We start from the raw sequence: 19,312 nt of genomic DNA, 5'->3' as shown, positions 1-19,312 counted from the left end.
TGCAACTTTTTAACTTCAAAATTCTGAGTTTGTTTTTTAATATTATCTCAAAATGATTGGATTTTTTTTCTCAAAAATTTACAGATCTTCTTAATGTTTTTTATCTGTTAGGATGGCCCCAGTACACTGTCTTACATTAAGTATTGAAAAGGGTTAAAGAGTAAAAATAGGTAAAAAGTCGCAAAACTAGCCGAAAAGTTGCAAAACTGGGTTAAAAGAGGCAAAAATGGGTCAAATGTGACAAAGTGGGTGGGGACAGTAGTGAAAAGTGGGTAAAAAGAAGCAAAAAATGGGTTAAAGGTGATCTACTTGGTAAAAAAAAAAAAAAAAGTTGCAAAAATTGGTTATTAAAACTATTTAAGAAATGCAAGAACACAAAAAGCTGCTCAGTTAGAGTTAATTGAGTAAATGTAATTATTTACTGTCCATCTCTGAAATCAAGTCAACAAATGTCTGAAAAAATACCTTGAATCAACCTAATATCACCCCTTACACGCCTTTCCTCTCTTGTCCCTTCTTCATTGGTCACACTCCTTTCTCTCTCCCCTCACCTCGCTCCACCCTCCTCCATCTACTCTGCCCATTTATTTAATTTCCTCTCTCCTGACATTCTTCCAGGCTGTGTTGCTGGGACCTCTGATCCTTCCAGAGGGATTCGTGGTCAACACCCCTGTCTGCTATTCTCATTACTCCTCCTTTCCTCCTTTTCTCTTCATCCCTCTTTTTCTTGCTCCGAGTTTCCCCTGTGAACACTTCTCTCCCCTCCTTTCTTCCTCCTTCCATCACTCACTTGTTCCCCTATGAACCTCACTGTTCTCCCTTTGGTTTCCACCTCTCTTCCTCCCTCTGCAGCGCTCATTTTTCTATCACTTCACTGCTTGACTGGTTGACCTTTTGCTTGAGTTTTCTTTCTGTATTTCTTTTTCTCTCTTTTTGTCAACCTCCATCTCATCACCATCCCTCTCACTCCATCCCTGTCGACCTGCTCTACTCCCTCTCTCTTCATCCCTCCTTTCTCCCACTGATATAGAGGGGAATAGGAGGATTTTGTCTTGGCTTAGGTCCAGCACTGTAATGGCCACATACAGCGTGTCAGGAGGGCTGGATAATGTAGTTGTACCAAAGTGAGCAAAAATGCACCGCTAGCAGCTTAGAAAGTCCAAGATCCCTGCAGATAGACACTCAAACAAAGGCAGCATCATCTCACTACTTCAGATCTCAGGTCAATAGAAATCACTGCTTTTCTCACTATGTTGGCAATCTCTCAGAACCAGGCCTTCAGCCAAAAGTAGCAGTGGATAGCACAGCAGTTTAAAACAACAGTAATGGTGTCACTAGGTTACTTTTTATGTAATTCAAATTCAAATGATTAGTCAATATATAAATGAAATGTTTCATGCACTGCTAAATCTTGTAGAGTTGAGCTCTAACCTAAACAAACTTCTCAGTTTTTCTAACTTTTCCTCTCTCTTCTCCTCCTGAGAATGTGGGCTTCTCACCCCAGCGCTGCCTTCCCTTTCCTGTTTCCTACATCTCTCCACAGACTTTTGGTTTTCTCTACTTAGTCTTGTGTGGTCCTTTATATTTTTAATGTGTAATGCTCACTCCAGGATAGCTGCAATTTGGTTAAGGGGGTCATTAGAGCCCATATGGTATAGAGCAGACAGTATGAGCATTGTTGCAACCTGGAGCCTACATGTAAAGAGTCCGGGTCTGTTTAAGGTAGATAGGAGGTGTTGTTTAAGTGATGCAATGAAACACAGTTGAAGGAAAGTTCCCACCTGACAACTCTGATGATGTGCTGTTTTTGGCCCATATAAACAGCAGTTATACCTATAATTATCAAGTTTCCTCCCATTTCCCAGGATTTCTTTGTAGTACTGCACTGTTTGCAAGACAAGAACTTTGGTGCTTGTGTGGGCAGGTATCTTTGAAAATGAAGGTTTAACTCAAGACTTTTCGGCTACAGAGCAGTGTTGTTTTTGTCGACTAAAACTATGGCTAAAAATGTTCATTGACAGCCTTTTTTCCATAACAAAAGCTAGACTGAGACTAACAAAAATAGATCTGTGATGACTAAAACTGACAAAAACTAAGTTTAGTTTTTGTCAAGATGACTAAACCTAATCTAAAATGTAACTTCGTTTTTGGCGGACATTCAAAATCTGTGATATTTCTCCACTGTGGGTTAATCTGTAGCTTTTCTGCCTCTCAGCTGTAGAAAGCAGGGATCCCAGGTTTGGCAGAGTGCAGAGAACACACCACCATGATTTGGTACCAGATTTAGGTAAGAAAATAAATGCTTGGACCAAAAGTAAAGACTAAAATGTGAGGACTTTTTATGGACTAAAACTAGACTAAAATGTTTTGAGTTTTCGTCGACTACAACTAGACTAAAACTAAAAAGGATAGAAATAACTAAAATGTGACTAAATCTATAACGGACTTCATTTAAAGACTAAAACTAAGACTAAAATTAAAAATGCCTGCTAAAATTAACACCGCTTGCAGAGCATACATCTATGATGGCCTCTTTCACTGACTGTTCATCTTAGGCGCCGTCCAATGCAGAGTGGTAGTGCTGTGATTTGCCACTACAGTGCATTTCCAGTTTTTTTTTTCAGTTCCAGTTGGATTCATGAAATGACCACAGCACAAACGTAACAGAATAAGAAACATTTAGTAAATGAAACAGAGACAAAGGTCAGAGGTCTAATCAGGGATTAATGTTTAGTCCCATTTTAGAAGTGGGCACACAAATGCTGGCTTGCCTTAGCTTCGTTAGCTCTGGCTGAAGCTAACATAACTACGCTAGCTACATAATTAACATTACAACACAAGCCAATGTTGATAAGTTAGCTTAACACAGCTACGTAGCGATTGTAGCTATGTAGCTGCTTTGTTAACTTAGCTTTAGCTATGATAGCTGCCAAGCTATGTTGGCTGTGTAGTTCCATTATCTATGTAGCTTACACAGCTAATGGAGCTACGTAAGCAATGCTTGTTGCATTAGAATGTTTTGTGGGCAAAGATGTTTTTGAAAATGCTACATGTACAGAAGGGAATTATTTTTGAAAACGGATGAGTAACAAAAAAAAAACAAACAAAAAAAAAAAAAACACCCTAACGCCTATTTGTGGACCAGACCTTTGTCTGTATCTGCCCTGTAAAACATTCATGGTTGTATTACTGTTGGTAGAAATGGAATGAAAGTTTGCAGCAGTTTTTACACCCATTTTCTTGCCCCTGTGAGCACTCAGTGTTTAAGCCACCCATGTCTTCATAAATCAGACCTTTTTTTGCATTTATCCCAGGCAGTGAACTTTCTCTTTTTCCAGTACCAATTCACCAAAGAGTATCTTTTCTAATACCCTAAATAGGTGCAGTTTCATCTTTAAATATAGTCTTTTGGCTGCTCATCTTTCCATGGGGTTTTGTAAGGGGGATCATGAGAGGCCAGGTTGATGGATAGGTTGCCATTGTCACTACTTGGAGCTTGCACACACAGAGTTGGTTTGCAGGTGGCATTGCTGTTTGGACTTCCATGCTGCAGAGTAAGAAGAGGATTTCTGCATGGGTATGCTGTGGCTATTAGAGCTAGCATGGAAGGGGGTGGCTCTCAGACACCTGAGCTCATTGTCCAGTCTTGTCAAGGTGCCACTGGGCTGGCTAGAGGAAACACAGGTGAAGGAAAGTTCCCACTTGACAACTCTGGCGATGTGCTGGCGTTTGCTGCCCACTGGTCTACATGGTTGAGTTGTGAAGGCCAATAAAAGGGCATAATTGGGTCTAGGGATCTCTTCACTGAGCATATATTCTTTCATTCAGGCATAAATAAATTAAGTTTATTGCAAAATGTGATAGAATCATTAGGTTATTAAATAGTCCAATATTACCGGATCATAAAGGGTCTATAAAAATGGCTTATGCACTTTTTCAACAGAGAATAAGAACAGCATTTTGTCTCTTCAATTCGGATTTCTTACATATAGTTCTGTTTCCCTGTGTCTTATACTTTGCCCATCTGTTTGTTTCTTCCCATAAATCTCTGGTGCATGTCTTGATTCAGTACCTGTCATTTGGGAGCCTGTCAGTACAGCACAGGAACAAATGTTCAATGAATATTACTTCTCCTCCTCCCCAAAACATTCCTGCAAGTTGACATGTATTCCATATGTTCCATCTGGCACACAGTGGGCCTTAATGACACTATCACAGACATTACAGATCACACAAATCATCATGATGCTGTGCGACATTAGCTCCGCCTCCATGGGCTGGCTCCCAGATGTTAAAAATTAAAGTATGTGTATGCACACTGTGGCTTCTTTAATAAGAATAAGTCGTGTGAGAAAAAACTAACAAGCACAAAAAGAGCCGACAGTTTGCTATGGTCATACTTTTCCATTTCTATTATCCAAGCGGATCCCATTAATTTCTGTCCTCCTTTAATACCTCTTGCTCATAAAACACTAATTCAATAATTCACAGAGACACACGCACACAAAAACACACCAAACGCTGTGGCCAAGCGTACAGTCATTTGTTCAGGCAGCATAAACTCGCCTGTCTAAACCATGATGACTTTCTCAGGAGCATATGGAGGGAGGGAGAACAAGTGATGGAGTGCAAAGGGAGGCAAAAGATGGAAAAGAGAAAGAGAGGAAGGATGAGGTGGATGGAGATGTGAGGAGTGTGAGGAGAAGTAGGGAGGATGAGATGGATGAAGAGAGTCTGAGGGAACTAGTGAATGAAAATGTCAGGCAAGAGATTCATGGATGACGTTTGATGCCAGTTCATACAGTTCAACAGAAGGGAGTTGGATCACTTTTACGCTGCTCTCGCTTTGGTAGAGAGGCTTTTATTTTGAAGGAAATCAATAAATCAATGTATGGCTTTCCTGTGCGTTTAAGTTCAGAGAAAGTAAAATATTACACGCTCACAAGTGCTCCAAGATCTGTTATCAATTATGAAAACCATTTCCTCGAGTTATCCTCTGAATGCAGACATGGGATTTTACACACCCACACTATAAAACTCCCTGCCAAAAGATCTTCTCGGCTGTTGCTTCTGAGTTATTTATACATCCTTCTAACTCTAAGACACTATCATAAACCTCCTAAGACACTGCATGTACCTCCTAGATTGTACTGTCTCTCTCTCAATTCAATGCTGAATTAGAGCACTGGCAGCAAGTGTCTACATCTTCTTCACATTACAACTCTGAAGACATGAGTGTTGTCCAGAGGTTTGATAATGTTGGAAGTTGTGAATTAAACTACAAATAAAACATATGAAATGACATTAAATAGTCTGTTTACAAAGTCATACACAAAGCATACTGTAAGTAGTAGTAGTACCAAATGAGTTAACGCTAGCATGAATGTGTAAATTATTCTCAAAATAATAAGGCTAGCAGAAACTTCATAAATGTCCTTGCATTACAAGAGAGTACAACCATATTAACAACATACATACAGACAATGCCTCGAAAGATGACTGCTGAAGGCAGATGCAGGTTGATTGTGGAATGTCGCTTCCATGAGCTCTCAATGAAAATAAAACTACTTCCTGTCACATGCCAAACGGAAACCTAACTCAAAATCAGCCACTAGGGGCAGAAGAACACAAAGTTGCAGCTGTAACAGGACAGAGATAGTAATCATTTTTCCTTTTAAAATTTTTAAGAAAAGTTTTCAGGAGGTATTTCCTTTAAAAGTGAGTATTTTCATAAAAAATCAGGAGATATTTTTGCATTTTTAAGAGTTTTTATTATTATTATTATTATTATTATCATTATTATTATCATTATTTATGTATTTTTAAATACACATTTTTGCATTATCATTAATTTCAAATATTTTTTCTTGGAATTTTCTTTGGGCATTCTCATGGAAATTTGGGGAAATTTGCTTGGATCTTTGGGGGAATTTATTTGGAAATCTTGTGGAATCAACAAGTAAATTCAGGGAATGTGTCATAAATTATTGTGTTAATTTGGGGGAATTTATTGGGAACTGGAGGGGGTGTCCTTTGGAATTTAAGATAGTTTTGATAGAGGAATGAGGGAAATAATAATTTGGATGTTTCCAGCATTTACATGGAAGTTTGTATTTGTACAATTTTGGGAATTTGCTGAGAATTTTTAGAGGGGAACCTGCTTGAAGTTTTTCAGGAAATAACAGAAATATTAGGGGCTTTTTTTATGTTTAGGCTTTATGTTAAAGTTTCACTAGAACATTTGGGGAAAATTTGAAGAAATTTTGGCAGCCTTTATGGGATTTTTTATAAATATGTATTTCGTTCAGGAATATTCTCATAATATTTTTAACCATTTTATTGTAAAATAGATATGGAGTTTTGCTTGGCAGAGAAGGCCCAACTAAAAGATGCTCTGTATAAACTCTCATATGGATGGATGCATTTATGACCATGCATATTGAATACAATGACATTTTTTCAACAGCCATTCATCCATAGCATGAATCCAGCATTGTGATGCATCAGCATTTTTGCAGGCAGGGATTAGTGAGAAGTACGCCATCTTTGAATGGGTGGCTGTGTTGAGAGATGAGATGTGATTGGCTGTGGAGAAGGAGCTAGGAGGCAATAATTGGGATCAGCTGGCCGTCAGCTGATCACGGCTGGGTGTATCACTACCATGTCCTGCATGACCTAGCAATAAGCCTTATCTAAGAATTTTCAGAGACATTTTATGAAATTGGAGAGTAAACTCCAAGAAATTCCTTTATCAGCTCACAGGAAGGTGAACACACACAAACCTACTGAAAAATGAGGAAGAATGCAGGTCCAGGCCGTCTGTGATGTGTCAGCTTAGAAAGAGAAACATTACTCTAGAAGTTGGCATTATTTTTGATCATGAGACAAACTTCTTTCACTTCTATCTGCTGTATCTATTCTCTCTCCCCTCTTCTGTGCAGTAAGAACTGTGGAAAAGCAGCTGATGGCCCTGATCAGAATAATCAGATTGCTGCACAGACTGACCGTCCAGGGGGCCAAATCACACAAAAAAACGACCCTAACCCACTGGTGTGAGTTGGTGCATGTGTCTGTGTTTGAAAGGATATTCCACTAGAAGCTGCTGTTGGTTTATTCTAAACCCCTCCTCTTCTTCAAACACATTCATAATCACATGCAAGCCCACACACCCCTCTGTGCCTCCCTTAGCATTCAGCTCTGAGGCAGCTTTCCAGGGTTATAGGGGGAATCAAGGGGGATTATGGGTGGTGACATCAACAGCTAACCTCAAAACATCATCATCAATCTGGCGGTATTGTTACTGAATGGTATCCTGGTATCAGTAGTTGACTGATGATATAACAGACTGGGGGGTAAACTGATTTATTGGCTCATTTTTAATTAAAGTTGATGGAACAATTAAGTTATTTCTTTTCTGCAGAACCTTCAACCAAGCTGTACAAATGATAAAAAATGTGCCTCATGCTCTTCTTCTTGTCCTCTCTTTTTTTTCTACCGATACCTTCCTTCCCAATCTCCCTGTGTTTTATCCATCAATCATTTCTCTGTGAGTTAGCTACAGCTATAAGCCTTCTGGGATCTGTGGTCCACAGAGGAACTGCATGCATATGGTAAGACTGGATCTCCTGTTTCCCTCTTACAGTAAAAAGCATTTGTACATATGCATGTGAGCGTGCATGCATTAGCGTTCATGGAGGAATGATGGTTTATTGCACACAGCCAGACGCGGCGTTACACCGCAGGACAAACACATGTGACCACTATAGCAGTGGGAGCTCAAGTGTGATGGAAAAAACAGCCACAACCACTGGAACGCTCCTCTGGTTTAATTGCACTTGCAACCATTTTACAGACCCGCAGTACAGTCTGCTTCATTTCTCCCCAGCACCCCCATCCTGCAGCACACTCACTGATGATTCATCATGCTTTAACGCCTCTGAGAGAAGCAGCTCACAAACCTGTCCAAGCAGGTCGACATTAGGCAGAAATCTGACCAGTAAGTAACAGAAACCAGATGGGATGTGAGGAGCAGACTGTGTGGTGTGACCGTAGCTGCGTTCAATGATGTAAGGTATCTTTTTGCTCTGAGACGTGTGCTGTTTCTGGCTTGGTCGTAAACCTTTAAATGAAGCCAAGTGAACGGCGGTGGAATGGCTGTAATTGCAGACACCGGCTGAATTCTGGGCTTGTGGTCAACTCTTGCTGCATATATTCCATCTCAAGCTTTTCTCGGCTGCTGTGCGCACGTCGAGGCATGTGTGTCACCTAAGAGCATCCAGACTTTCTCCAGTTGCCCTGATTAGTCTGTGGTCAAACTCATGGCACCAAAGAGTGTGTAAGTAGCATGTGACTGTTAGTGAATGAGTCCAAGCCTACCTTATGATTCTTGCCGTGCCTGTAGATCATCCAGTCCTCTCCGTTGGTGCTGACCTCCAGCTTGAAGGTGGTGACATAGTACGCCTTCTGAGTTTCCTTTGAAATGGCGCCTTGAGTGGCAATGCCTGTTAGCACCTTCAAAGTATGGAGGTCCACCTGTTGGTTAAGAATAGAGGTGTATTAGTAAAGCATTGAAGATCCTGCATTAAACAAGTAGGAAACTGGCTGTTTCAAAAATGAGAAGAAGAAAAGTTACCCTGCGGGCTAGCAAAATTTTGAATAAAAATATAACTTAAAAATTAATAACCATAATAAATCTAATCACATCTCCTTCCCTCAGAGAACCAGCGCATAGTTCCCCATGGGGGGAGGTCACAGACTTACTAGTATAACACTTTACCTTGCAAAAACCAGTGTTAATTTTGGCAGCTATTTACACTGTATAAATGAATATAAGGACCCAACATTAAACAGTTAAGGAAGAACTTTCACAGCATTTTTAAGCTGAGGGTCCAAAGTTGATACTTTATGTGAATTTCTATTTATAAGAACTCATTTATCTATTTTATATTGCAGAGACAAAAATTAACATTTGTCCTCCAACAGCTGAATGTATTCCAATTTCTCGAACGCGCCGTGAACCGCTGGCGAATCATACTGCAGAGCACATTGCTCCCTCTCTAGTCTATCAGAGCATTTCCACAGCCGGTGCTCCAGACCGGCAGCGGCGTGTGCCTGGACCGACATTCGCTCCACTTTGTTTGAGATACGCTGCAGGTCTATTTTCAGCACCAGCTGCTGCCAAATCGCGTCAAAACCCGTCAATCAGGAAGCTGCAGAAGAGGAAGTCACAAGTGTAGAATATCCAGTTCTTTCAAAATACAACACAATGCATAGACTCCAGATCGCAAATCATCACTTTATCAACACTATGTCTCATCCTGCAGTGAGAGCAAAGGGTCACCAAGAGGTCAGTGGGTCACAGAGCTAAAACGGTGCCATTGACGAGGAAAAGTGAACTTCTGGGGACATTTAGCCAAAGAATTTTACATAAAACCACAGATCCTTTAAGCTAACATTAACCCTTTAACTTCCTAATGTACTCACTCAATGGCGGAAGCAATAATATGGACTTTTACCGGAAAGGATAAATTAAGCTCCAAAGGTAAAATAGTCCGCTGCTGATATACTATTCCTGCATGAACTCGCAGTTCTCCCGTGATCTCTTCCCGCTGATAAGGCTGCGTGCCGCAGCCCAGCGCTCTAGACTCACTTCCAGTGGGTGAGGTCGCTCACCTTCAATCGGACCAAACCCGCAGCGCTTTGGTGCGCGGCGCAGTCATCCTATTTGGAAATTACAGATCAGTAACAGATCATGCTCGCTCTGTCACAGTGCTCTGCACAGGAATGTATAGGCTCCTCCCACTTGTTTACCTCTGCTTGCATTTTGACACACAATGGAGATTTAACAAAGACTAAACTTATTTGTTTTGCTTTTTTTGTTTTTAAGATATAGTTTTGGGCTTCTTATGTCTTTATTAAGAGAACTAGGAATCAAAAACAGGGATAGGAAAGAAAAGGAGCTGCAGACTGGGCTTGAACTGGGCTGCTTGTGTACCTCACTGCAAGGCCATCAGCAGCCCTAAACTTACTTTCTGTCAGATCTATTTTTAGCTCATCATTTTATAAAGAAAAATCATTTATTTTCCAAATGAAAAAGGGGTTATACATTAAGTTTTGTGGCCATATTTGTCACTTACAAAATGAACGCTGATGCTAAAATATAATTGAAGTTGCCATTAATAGGCTAATAGAATTAGCATCACAAGTGCACGAAACATGATCCATAAAATAGATCCTTTTTTGGAAAAGAGGTGCTTTATCAGCTTCTTTTTTTCTTTACAGTGGAAAAAAAATCAAATTTTTATCACCTCAAAAATTATTGGGGCATGCCATGACATTTATCACGATAGAACTGTATCCAAGAGCATGCAACAGTGCTTGGGCTGTATTTAAAAATAAGCTTATTCTTTTCTTGTAACAGTTCGATTCAGTTATCTTATTTTAAACTGTTGGAATAAATTTCCCATCTTTATTTTTATAAGACAGGGCGGGCTTTGTCCGTACCTTAACTCATGACCTAAGAAATACACCTTTCAGCATGCTCTGATAGTGATTTTTTAAATCACATCGACTAAAAAGTCTAAAATATTCACCTTCACATTTCAGCATCCATTCCTCACCTTCCCTCCTCTCCTCTCCTATCCCTCTCATCTCTCTCCCACTCCCTGTCTCTCTCCTGGCCGATCAATAGTAATGACCCAGGGCTCATTTTAATTTCCTCCCATACAATAGCCATAATCACCTCCCCATCCTGATTGTGGATGCTAAGCTACGTGTTCGGAATGCTGCTGGCTGTAGTGTATTGAACATGGATCCCAGTGTGTAATAGATGCAGACTTCAGACTCCTTTATTTTGAAGTCCCTCAAGTAGTTGCAGATTTGTTTTGCTCCACAGTTCCCAAAATGAGCAAATCAAGCAGAAAAAGCATCTTGTCAACAAATAATAAAAGAAGACAAAAGGGATTCTCTATGATTGAATTTGTTCAGTAGGTTTAATAGAAGTCATTTGTACCACGAACACTGCACACATTAGTATATCCCATTTTTAAGCCCTCAGTTTACATGTTCTCTGCTACACTGGGGTATCGATTGGAGATGCAGGCCTGTACTTTAGAAAATGAGCTTTTGTATGGAAGAGAAAAGAGCCTGGGACAAAGAGAGGCTGCCGATGAATGAAGAGCACAAGATGAGAAAGGGTTTATTGTAAGTTATAACATTTTTTTCTCCACTGGAGCTGATGAAACCTGTAGATTAATCAGAACTTGTTGTGTGTCCCAAGGGGTATAGTACAAAACACCGAGGGAGGTAAAATGCTGCGCTTGTTATCTGTCAGAGAGACAGGTGTTTTAGATTAGTACCACCACACTCACACACAAACACACACAAACGCCCCTGCACGCTTAGGGCCAGACAGAGATCCACCAAGACAAGTAATCAATAGTCCGGAACTGAGGACAGGAACGAATGAGAAGAGGAAGGGTCAGGAGTAAGGGAGGAAGAGAGAGACGAGAAGGAGGTGAAGAATAAATGAAAAAGAGAGAGAGAGAGAGAGGGAGCAAGATGCTAAGTGAGCCTTCCCTAGGCTGCTCATCAATCACAGAGTTGTTAGAATAACGGAGCCACCAGAGCTCACATCATCAATCTGCACCACACCTCACTGGACCAGAGAGGAGACACATGGAACAGAAGAGATACAGACAGAACAGATTCTAAGAGTACGGCATAGAGCAGAATAGAAGAGACCTAAAGAGGGGTGCTGCTATGGTAGGTATCATATGAAAAGAGATTGCTCTGGTAGTCAGCGAAATGTCTGATGTCCCAGAAGCAGGCAGCCTGTGTCCAAATGAAGCCTGTGGCTCGATTCCTGCATGTCTCTCGCTCTCTCTCTCTCTAACCACCATCCTATCTCTCCAATAAAGGCTCAAAAAGCCTCAAAATAACATTTGTCCTAACTGCATGTAAGCATCAGACATTGTTTGGCTTTGCGCAGCAGTGCACACCGACTGCATCCATTTAAAAGACTCTGGGATGAGACCCCCAACACTTACCCACCACCACCATCGCCAGGGGTGGACTGGCAATCTGGCATACTGGGCATTTTCCTGGTGGGCCTACGTGCTTTGGGGCCAGTATCATTTATTTAGTAATTTATTTTTTGCTAAGCACCGGTCCCATAGAACAGGGGCAGCAGCCAATTGGTTGTTTTCTTTATAATGACAGTTTACTGGCCCAATCAAGTCTCGTAAAGATCCGTTCACACCCCTCCCCTCCCCACGCTGCTCCAGCTTATAAAGTAAATCTAAAGTGTTGGGGCAAAACGAAATCTAAGAGCCAAAACAATAAATTGGATATGAAAATGAACATAAAATTAGAGCAAATAACTGACAAATAACCAAAAATTTATATTTATATTTATCAGCATTATTACAGTAAATTTACTCATCTAATAGGCAATTTCATTTCTTTAAGCTTTTCTATTAAACTCAGGCCTTTTGATTAAAAAATACAACAGATTCTGGCAGAGATGGTATCAACATAAGTGTATATTTTTTTCTGCACTTCTACTTGATATGGCCTACACTCTCACCATATTGATTTGGTGTATACTCGCCTCGGACCATTAGTTTTTAAGTCAAAACAGAGTGAAAACACACATTAGATGTGTCTATTATGCCAACTTTTAAACTATGTCATAGTCTGACAGTTTTTTAGTAGCTCTGTGTAACCAGGGAGACAATGTAACGTGTGTAACATTATGTTATATTTTGACACGCTATAAGGGGCTGGTCCTAGGTTAAAATGCAAGGGACAAATTTTCCCCCCAGTCCGGCCCTGACCATCGCCCCAACACTCACTTAACATTACTCAGACAAAATTACCTTAAAATAACTAAAAATATTATAACAATAATAAAAGTCTTACAAAGTCTTTGCAATTTAGCGTGAGATGCAAATAAAAGATTCAGTTTTTAGTTATAATTAAGTCATTATCAAGGATTACATACCGAAAACTACCACAGACCTGTCATTCAGCAAAACTAACCTTCGTCTGAAAAAGCCACAAAACTGATCATTGCTTTAATTGATCATATTATAAAGATAATATTTTACATTTCAATCTGTCTTTTCTTCTTAAATAATGGTCATTACTGTGGGTTAATCACTGCATTTATCCCACTTTATTAGCAAAAATAAAACTAGCATTAACCAGTTGATTTTGCCCCTTGCATACCCCTGCACCCCTGTCCTTTCCTCACACAGCAGCTCATCTTTTTTGCTTCTTTCTCTTCCTCACTGTTTCTGCTTCAGTGTTCATCAGTAGCCTTTCTTTTATTAAATCACCACCTTTATTTTTTTTTCACCCACAATTAGATTTTGAAACAGCTAATTTGTAAGGAAGTTTGATGACATCAATAAGTTCTAATCAGAACTAATGCAGGAACTTTACAGGGTTTTTACATAAATTCACAAATGGTAGAAGTTGATGTTTGACAAAAGAGGTTGCAGAACAGGTGGGGAATTTACAGGACAGACGTGATAAGAGAGAGAGGCAGAGCGAGCAGACATGGCGCATATGTAATTGATCACGGATGGCACCGATCTCCAAAACTACGTCTTGAGGGTTAATTAGCTAATGTGGGATGCAACGGTAAAGTCTATGTTTGGTCAATGCTGTATATACATCCCTTTATAAGATTTATCATACAAACACCCAGGGGCGTAGCTAGGGATTTTGGGCCCCCAGAAAGAATATTACACAGAGACCCCCTTAACTGGCTAGCCAAGCAACAAATCTTGCATCATGTTTACAAATATCTATGCATTTTAATGTGTTTTGAACCATTTCACCATTTATGAGCAATATTTTACACTGGTTAAATCAAATTTACTTGCATTATTTCGCAGCACTGGACTAAACCATTTGGACATTTTGAGGGAGGAGCAGGGGCCTTCCAGAATTTTATTTTATTTTATACAAATTTCAGTCTTTCAGCTGATTTAATTAGTCGCTTTTAATTCAATGATGACATTAGTTACCTAGAAAAAGTAAATGAAAATATACTTTTCATTGCAAGTTTATCATGGGCCCCTCCCTACTGTGGGCCCAGGAAATCAGTACCCTTTTTCCCCCCTGTACTACACCCATGCAAACACCAGATTGATGTGCAGAAAGAGAGAAAAATGCTCAAAGTGAGGCCCCCCGGATGATGGGGCACTACACAGTACACATTGTGTGCATAAAGGGAGGGGTGGGTATTTGGCCAGACAGAAGTCAGTGCCAAATCTAAGCTAAATATCCGTGGACTAAACCGCCCACTTTTTTAATCTTTTGCTGTAAAACCAGTCATGTTAATCAGATTTTAGAGTTTTGTGTCCAAGCATAAAAAATATAAGCCACTTAGATGTCATGTTGGAGTTTTTTACGGTCTTAATACAGGCACTGTGATATGAAGTACATGCTAGCCTCTGTTACTGCATGGTGCTGTCTAGTGGCTTAGCCTATGTGTTTATAAAACAGACAAATACAGAAACGAGCAGAGCAGAATGGTACTAAATCAAACAGAGTAGAAATGAATATTAGAGAATAAATGTTGTCATAAAGAACAACATGATCAGAGAAAGTGTCCTGTAGAGATTTAAACCACACACGTGGCTCTTGAGCCAACATAGCTACACACACATGCCTGAGCCGCATGGGTCACACATATCATGGAACACACACAAATACACCCGCTCACACCACACACACTCAGTTATAAGAGAACCGGGTGCAAATTCAAGGAGGAGAGGCATGTTGGCATTTATGACAGCTGCTTGTCAAGACAGGAGCTGGCAAACACACGCTCACATAAACACACTCTTATTTGTACGCACAGACACACACACACTGGGCCTTGCTCTCTGCTAGGTGTTAACGCAGGGGAACAGCTGAGAGCCCCTGAGGAACGCAGCCACCTGACCACAACACTGGTGACCAGAGAGAGACGGAACGGGGGGAAGAAGGGGCTTTATGTCCAGCCGACTGTAGTGACTGTCTCCTGCCAAGAATCACATCTTTAACAAATGATAATATCCAAATCTGGGGTCTTTCTGGGGTCTGATGAGATAATACAGCCAAGCACAATGCAAGAGAGTATGGAGAGTCGTTTAACTTATTCACGCTCAGCATATTCTTCAATGTCAGCTCATTTGAAAGTGTTCCGGAGAGAGAGAGAGCTGTCAGCTGCAGTGGAGGTGAGACAGGAAGGAAGCCTGATGAGACTGACGAGACCTTGGCCTCATGCTGCCTCCTGGCCTCGCTCCTTTCCTGTGTTTGCTGGCCCACGGTTTGGCCACAGTGGAGCTCAGATAATCAGAACTACTGCTTCCATTCCACATGTGTTTGTGGCTGTCTGGGGTTTAGTCTTTGTTCCTGACAAATTATAGATGAGGTGTTTGTCTGGTCTTTGTCGCTCACTGGCTCCTTTACTCTTACACGAAAAACATAATTACATGTTAAAAAGCCCTGGGTTTTCTAATCTTAGACAGGGGAAACACATAGCTTTAAGTTAATTTAAATCTAGCAGCTTTTGCCATTAGCTTTTCTCCAGAAAAATAAGAATTTAGTAGACTGTCATCTGGACATTCAGCTTAGAGTTTTTGTAGATGGATAAATGGGTTCTATCTAATAGTAATCAACAATTACTCTCCATTGATTACAAAGCAGGAGTGCAAGAATTAAATTATGCCATTTAAAATCATTTTAAATTAAATAATGAAGAACTAGCAGCTGTAAGATATATAAAAGGTTCAAAGTTATGATGCTATTGACTCTCAGAATAACAAACATTTTGCTGTTATGCTCTTTTAAGGAATTAAGGGAAATATTTCCCAATGTGAGCAACGTGCTAGAGATTCATGCTATGATTACCTTAAGTCCAGCAGCCATCATTACACAGTGCAAGCACACCTGGCTGAACAGCATCACTTTTTTTAACAGCAACAACAACTTTTTGTGCCTCATTCCTGCATGCAAATGATCTTTGTGGAGTGATGGTTTGATTAAAGTCTCCTCAGTTGACCTTCTACCCTCCAACGCCATGAGCCAATCACATATCTTGCTGGCAGAGGTGGAAAAAGTACCAGACTATTAAACTTGAGTAAAAGTACAGTCACTCTGGCTAAAATGTACTTGAGTAGAAGTGAAAGTACAGGTCTATAAATCTAATCAAGTAAAAGTAAAAAGTAAGTTATTTAAAATTTACTCAAAGTACTCAGTAGCTACTTTTGATACCAAAGGGGGTCTCACAGTGAAATATGACCCACCCCTAATGTGCAACAATAACAAGAAAATATGAAACTATAACCAGGTTATTTATTATAAGATGTAACCTAACCTACAGTACAACACAAAAGCTGCTTTGGGAAGAAATATGGAATCATTCTCTTGCTATGTGCATGTACTGACCGTCATGTGTCGTGAAAGCCAAACGACTGGTCGCTTTCATGTTGATGGCAGAAAGCTTGGGCCTCCTTGTTGTGGCTTTTTTGTTTCTTTTTTTTACTCAGTACTCTATGCTTTTAAAAATGTAACTAAGTACAATACTTAGCTCAAAATAGACTGAAATAAAAGTAAAAGTAGGGATTTCAAAAACTACTCAAAAAAGTACAAGTTCACAAAAATGCTACTCAATTACGGTAATTTGAGTTAATGAAATCTGTTCACTTCTACTCCTGCTTGCTGGTACAAAATTTACTTGGATAACTGGCTTTAGGCCTCCATGGAAAGCTACAAAGCTAGAGGTCAACAAATATGTCCGTATTTGTTCTAAGGTGAGGCAACATAGTGTGCAAAGTCTGCTGACATCATGAATTACCTCGCTTCCCAATCTGAAGTTCTGGGACCCCTTAGGGAGCTGCAAGAGATTTGCACTGAGGCTGTTTAAGTAAGATTGACACCCACTAACTGCAATCATGACAAAACTCTTATGAAGATTTCATACAAAGGTCTATAAGAGCACTGGTCTTCAGGGCTTTTTTTGCATGGCAGTCTGACCAATCACAGCGAACAGTAACTTACAACAAAACTAAACCATTCCCAACTAACCGTATGGTCAACTTCAGCGTCTTAATGGTATTAGCATCCTCTTAGCTTAGCACTGAGAGGTCACACTTAAAGCCAACCCAAGTGGAAACCATTAGCAGTGACATGGGCAGCATGCCGTGCATCACTTTAGCTTGTATATCGCTTTCTAGTGGTCTCACAACTCAAAGCACTTTCCATTCATTCCTCATTCACACACTGATGGTAGTGGTTGCTATGGAGAATTAACCATCAGCAATAACTAATCTGATTCAAATGCATCCATACAAATTTACATCTTCCAATTGTGAGACTACCGACTCTACCTACTGAGGCACAATCACTCCAATACGTAGTTTAAATCTCCAAGCAGGTAAACAGCATAAACCTTTTGTCCTTCCCTGTAAAACAGCTTGTCTTATATACCAGTGCAAATTGCATCAGACTTTAACAAATCAAAACAAAAGTTAGGCCATTTAAATACAGATTAACAAACAATAAAGAAAAGGCTGCAGTCTTCTGTACAGGATGTTCACACCCTACAAGATAATGTGTTTTTTTCAGATGGCATCTCTGGTAGAGTACCTCGCAGGCGTGTTCAAATCCATTTCTGGCTGAGCTTGTGTTTGAACCTCACACTAACTTTCCCCTCTCACCCAGACAGCCTCATAACTCAGCCTGAGCACAGGGATGGCACAAAGTTGGCACTGTGATGGAATACAGGAAACAATGCCTTACCCAGGCATGTAGCTGTTAAACCTTGATACAACTACACCTCCCACTCACTCGCTCTAAGTCACTCTCTCTCCCTCAAACACACATCCACCGACTCAAATATAGCTGTGCTGGAGTTATTATGTGTGACTTGTCAACACAAGAAAAGGGATGCTATAAAAATAAGAATGCAGGCTGCTTTCAGTTACAGCAGGGTTAACTTTTTACAGATGATTGTCAGGGTTGGGATCTTAGATTTATGCTTCAGTGAAATGAAAATGAATAATTTCAGGTTTTAAGTCTTGCATGTGGCTTTGAAAAAATTTAAAACATTGCAAGTTATCATCTAATTATACTGGGGTGTCAAAGATAATCAGCGTCTGAATTGTCTTCCTTTGAATGGGAGTAACACTCAAGAACAGGGTCAGGATGATTAGTGGCAAACACAAGTTTAGCACTGTCCATGACGGGGTTTTCAACCTGACGCTTTGTTTGTGTATAGTCTATAAAAGTCATTTTTAAGGAAAAATCATCATCCATTTCTGTGGTTGTGTCTCATGGTTGTTGCAGTTTTTGAATTAAAAATGGTTAGAGTTTTGCCAAGATATGAGAGTGGTCATTAGTAATTTTTCTACTGCACTTTAACTGCTCTTGTAAGGAGTTTTTCCAACAAGTATTCTGGGTTCAGTTCAGTTCAGGTTTGTAATTACTTGTATTTTAAGTACGATAAGCCATAATGATGTGTCTTTCACACTGGATGGCTCTAAGAGCCAGGTCTTTAATGTGAATGACAGAAGCCAGCTTTCATTTGAGAGGCAGTTTTTCCAGTTGTGTTGTTTTTTTGTTAACAAACATAAGAAAAGCCAAAGTAAAGAGACGTTTGGGAGCTGAAAGACTGACTCTCACTTTAGAGCTTAGCCAAATCTAGACATAGTTCTGTTGTTATGTGCAGATATGAAAATGCTAAATTGGATAAATTAACTCAAAAGAAATTAAATAAAATGGGCATTTTATTTATTCATTTTAATCTGTGTCATATTTAAGTTACTTAATAGACAGAGCTGATTTACTTTACATCTGTAGTGGCAGGTGTCACTTCCATGCTTAAGAATAATTTTGGATATATTTAAAGAGAATGCCTTTAGTTGCAGATTGTTTGACATTATTTTAGGGCCCTTATGAGAAGATGGTAAATAAACCATGGTAAATAGAAACTCAGTTGAAACCAGTAATAAGCAATAGTGATGTGATGGCTCTCAGAGCTCCTTTATGTGAATGACTGGAGCTGGCACCCGTTTAAGAGCTGGTTTCCTTTATTTTTTTTTATGTTGTTTTTTTACCAATCAACATAAAAAAGCCAAAATGGTACCAAGTGAAGAGCCATTTAGGAGCTGATAGACTGACCTTTATTACTGAGTTTAGCCAAGTCCAGATATAGGCCTTGTCCACACAGAGATGACAAAGATATATTTCGTTTTTTTTAAAATTTTTTTAAGTTTTCCATAAACACGGGATTGTTTCAGGAAATGTCTGCATA

General features: G+C 39.8%; 1 protein-coding gene across 3 annotated transcripts in view; it reads right to left on the bottom strand.

Moving 5' to 3' along the window:
• The window catches only part of LOC121522334 (neuropilin-2-like), a 179,868-nt gene that overhangs the window by 82,858 nt on the left and 77,698 nt on the right, over positions 1–19,312 (bottom strand). For all 3 annotated transcript variants that reach the window (XM_041806563.1, XM_041806565.1, XM_041806564.1), the window contains exon 7: positions 8,377–8,532. In XM_041806563.1, the coding sequence (XP_041662497.1) occupies positions 8,377–8,532 (156 nt within the window). The remainder of the gene's footprint in view (positions 1–8,376; positions 8,533–19,312) is intronic.

Source organism: Cheilinus undulatus, linkage group 15, assembly GCF_018320785.1.
Source record: "Cheilinus undulatus linkage group 15, ASM1832078v1, whole genome shotgun sequence".
NCBI classification, from domain to species: Eukaryota; Metazoa; Chordata; class Actinopteri; order Labriformes; family Labridae; genus Cheilinus; species Cheilinus undulatus.
Note: the sequence above shows the minus strand (reverse complement) of the source record. Positions and strands in the feature narration are given on the sequence as shown.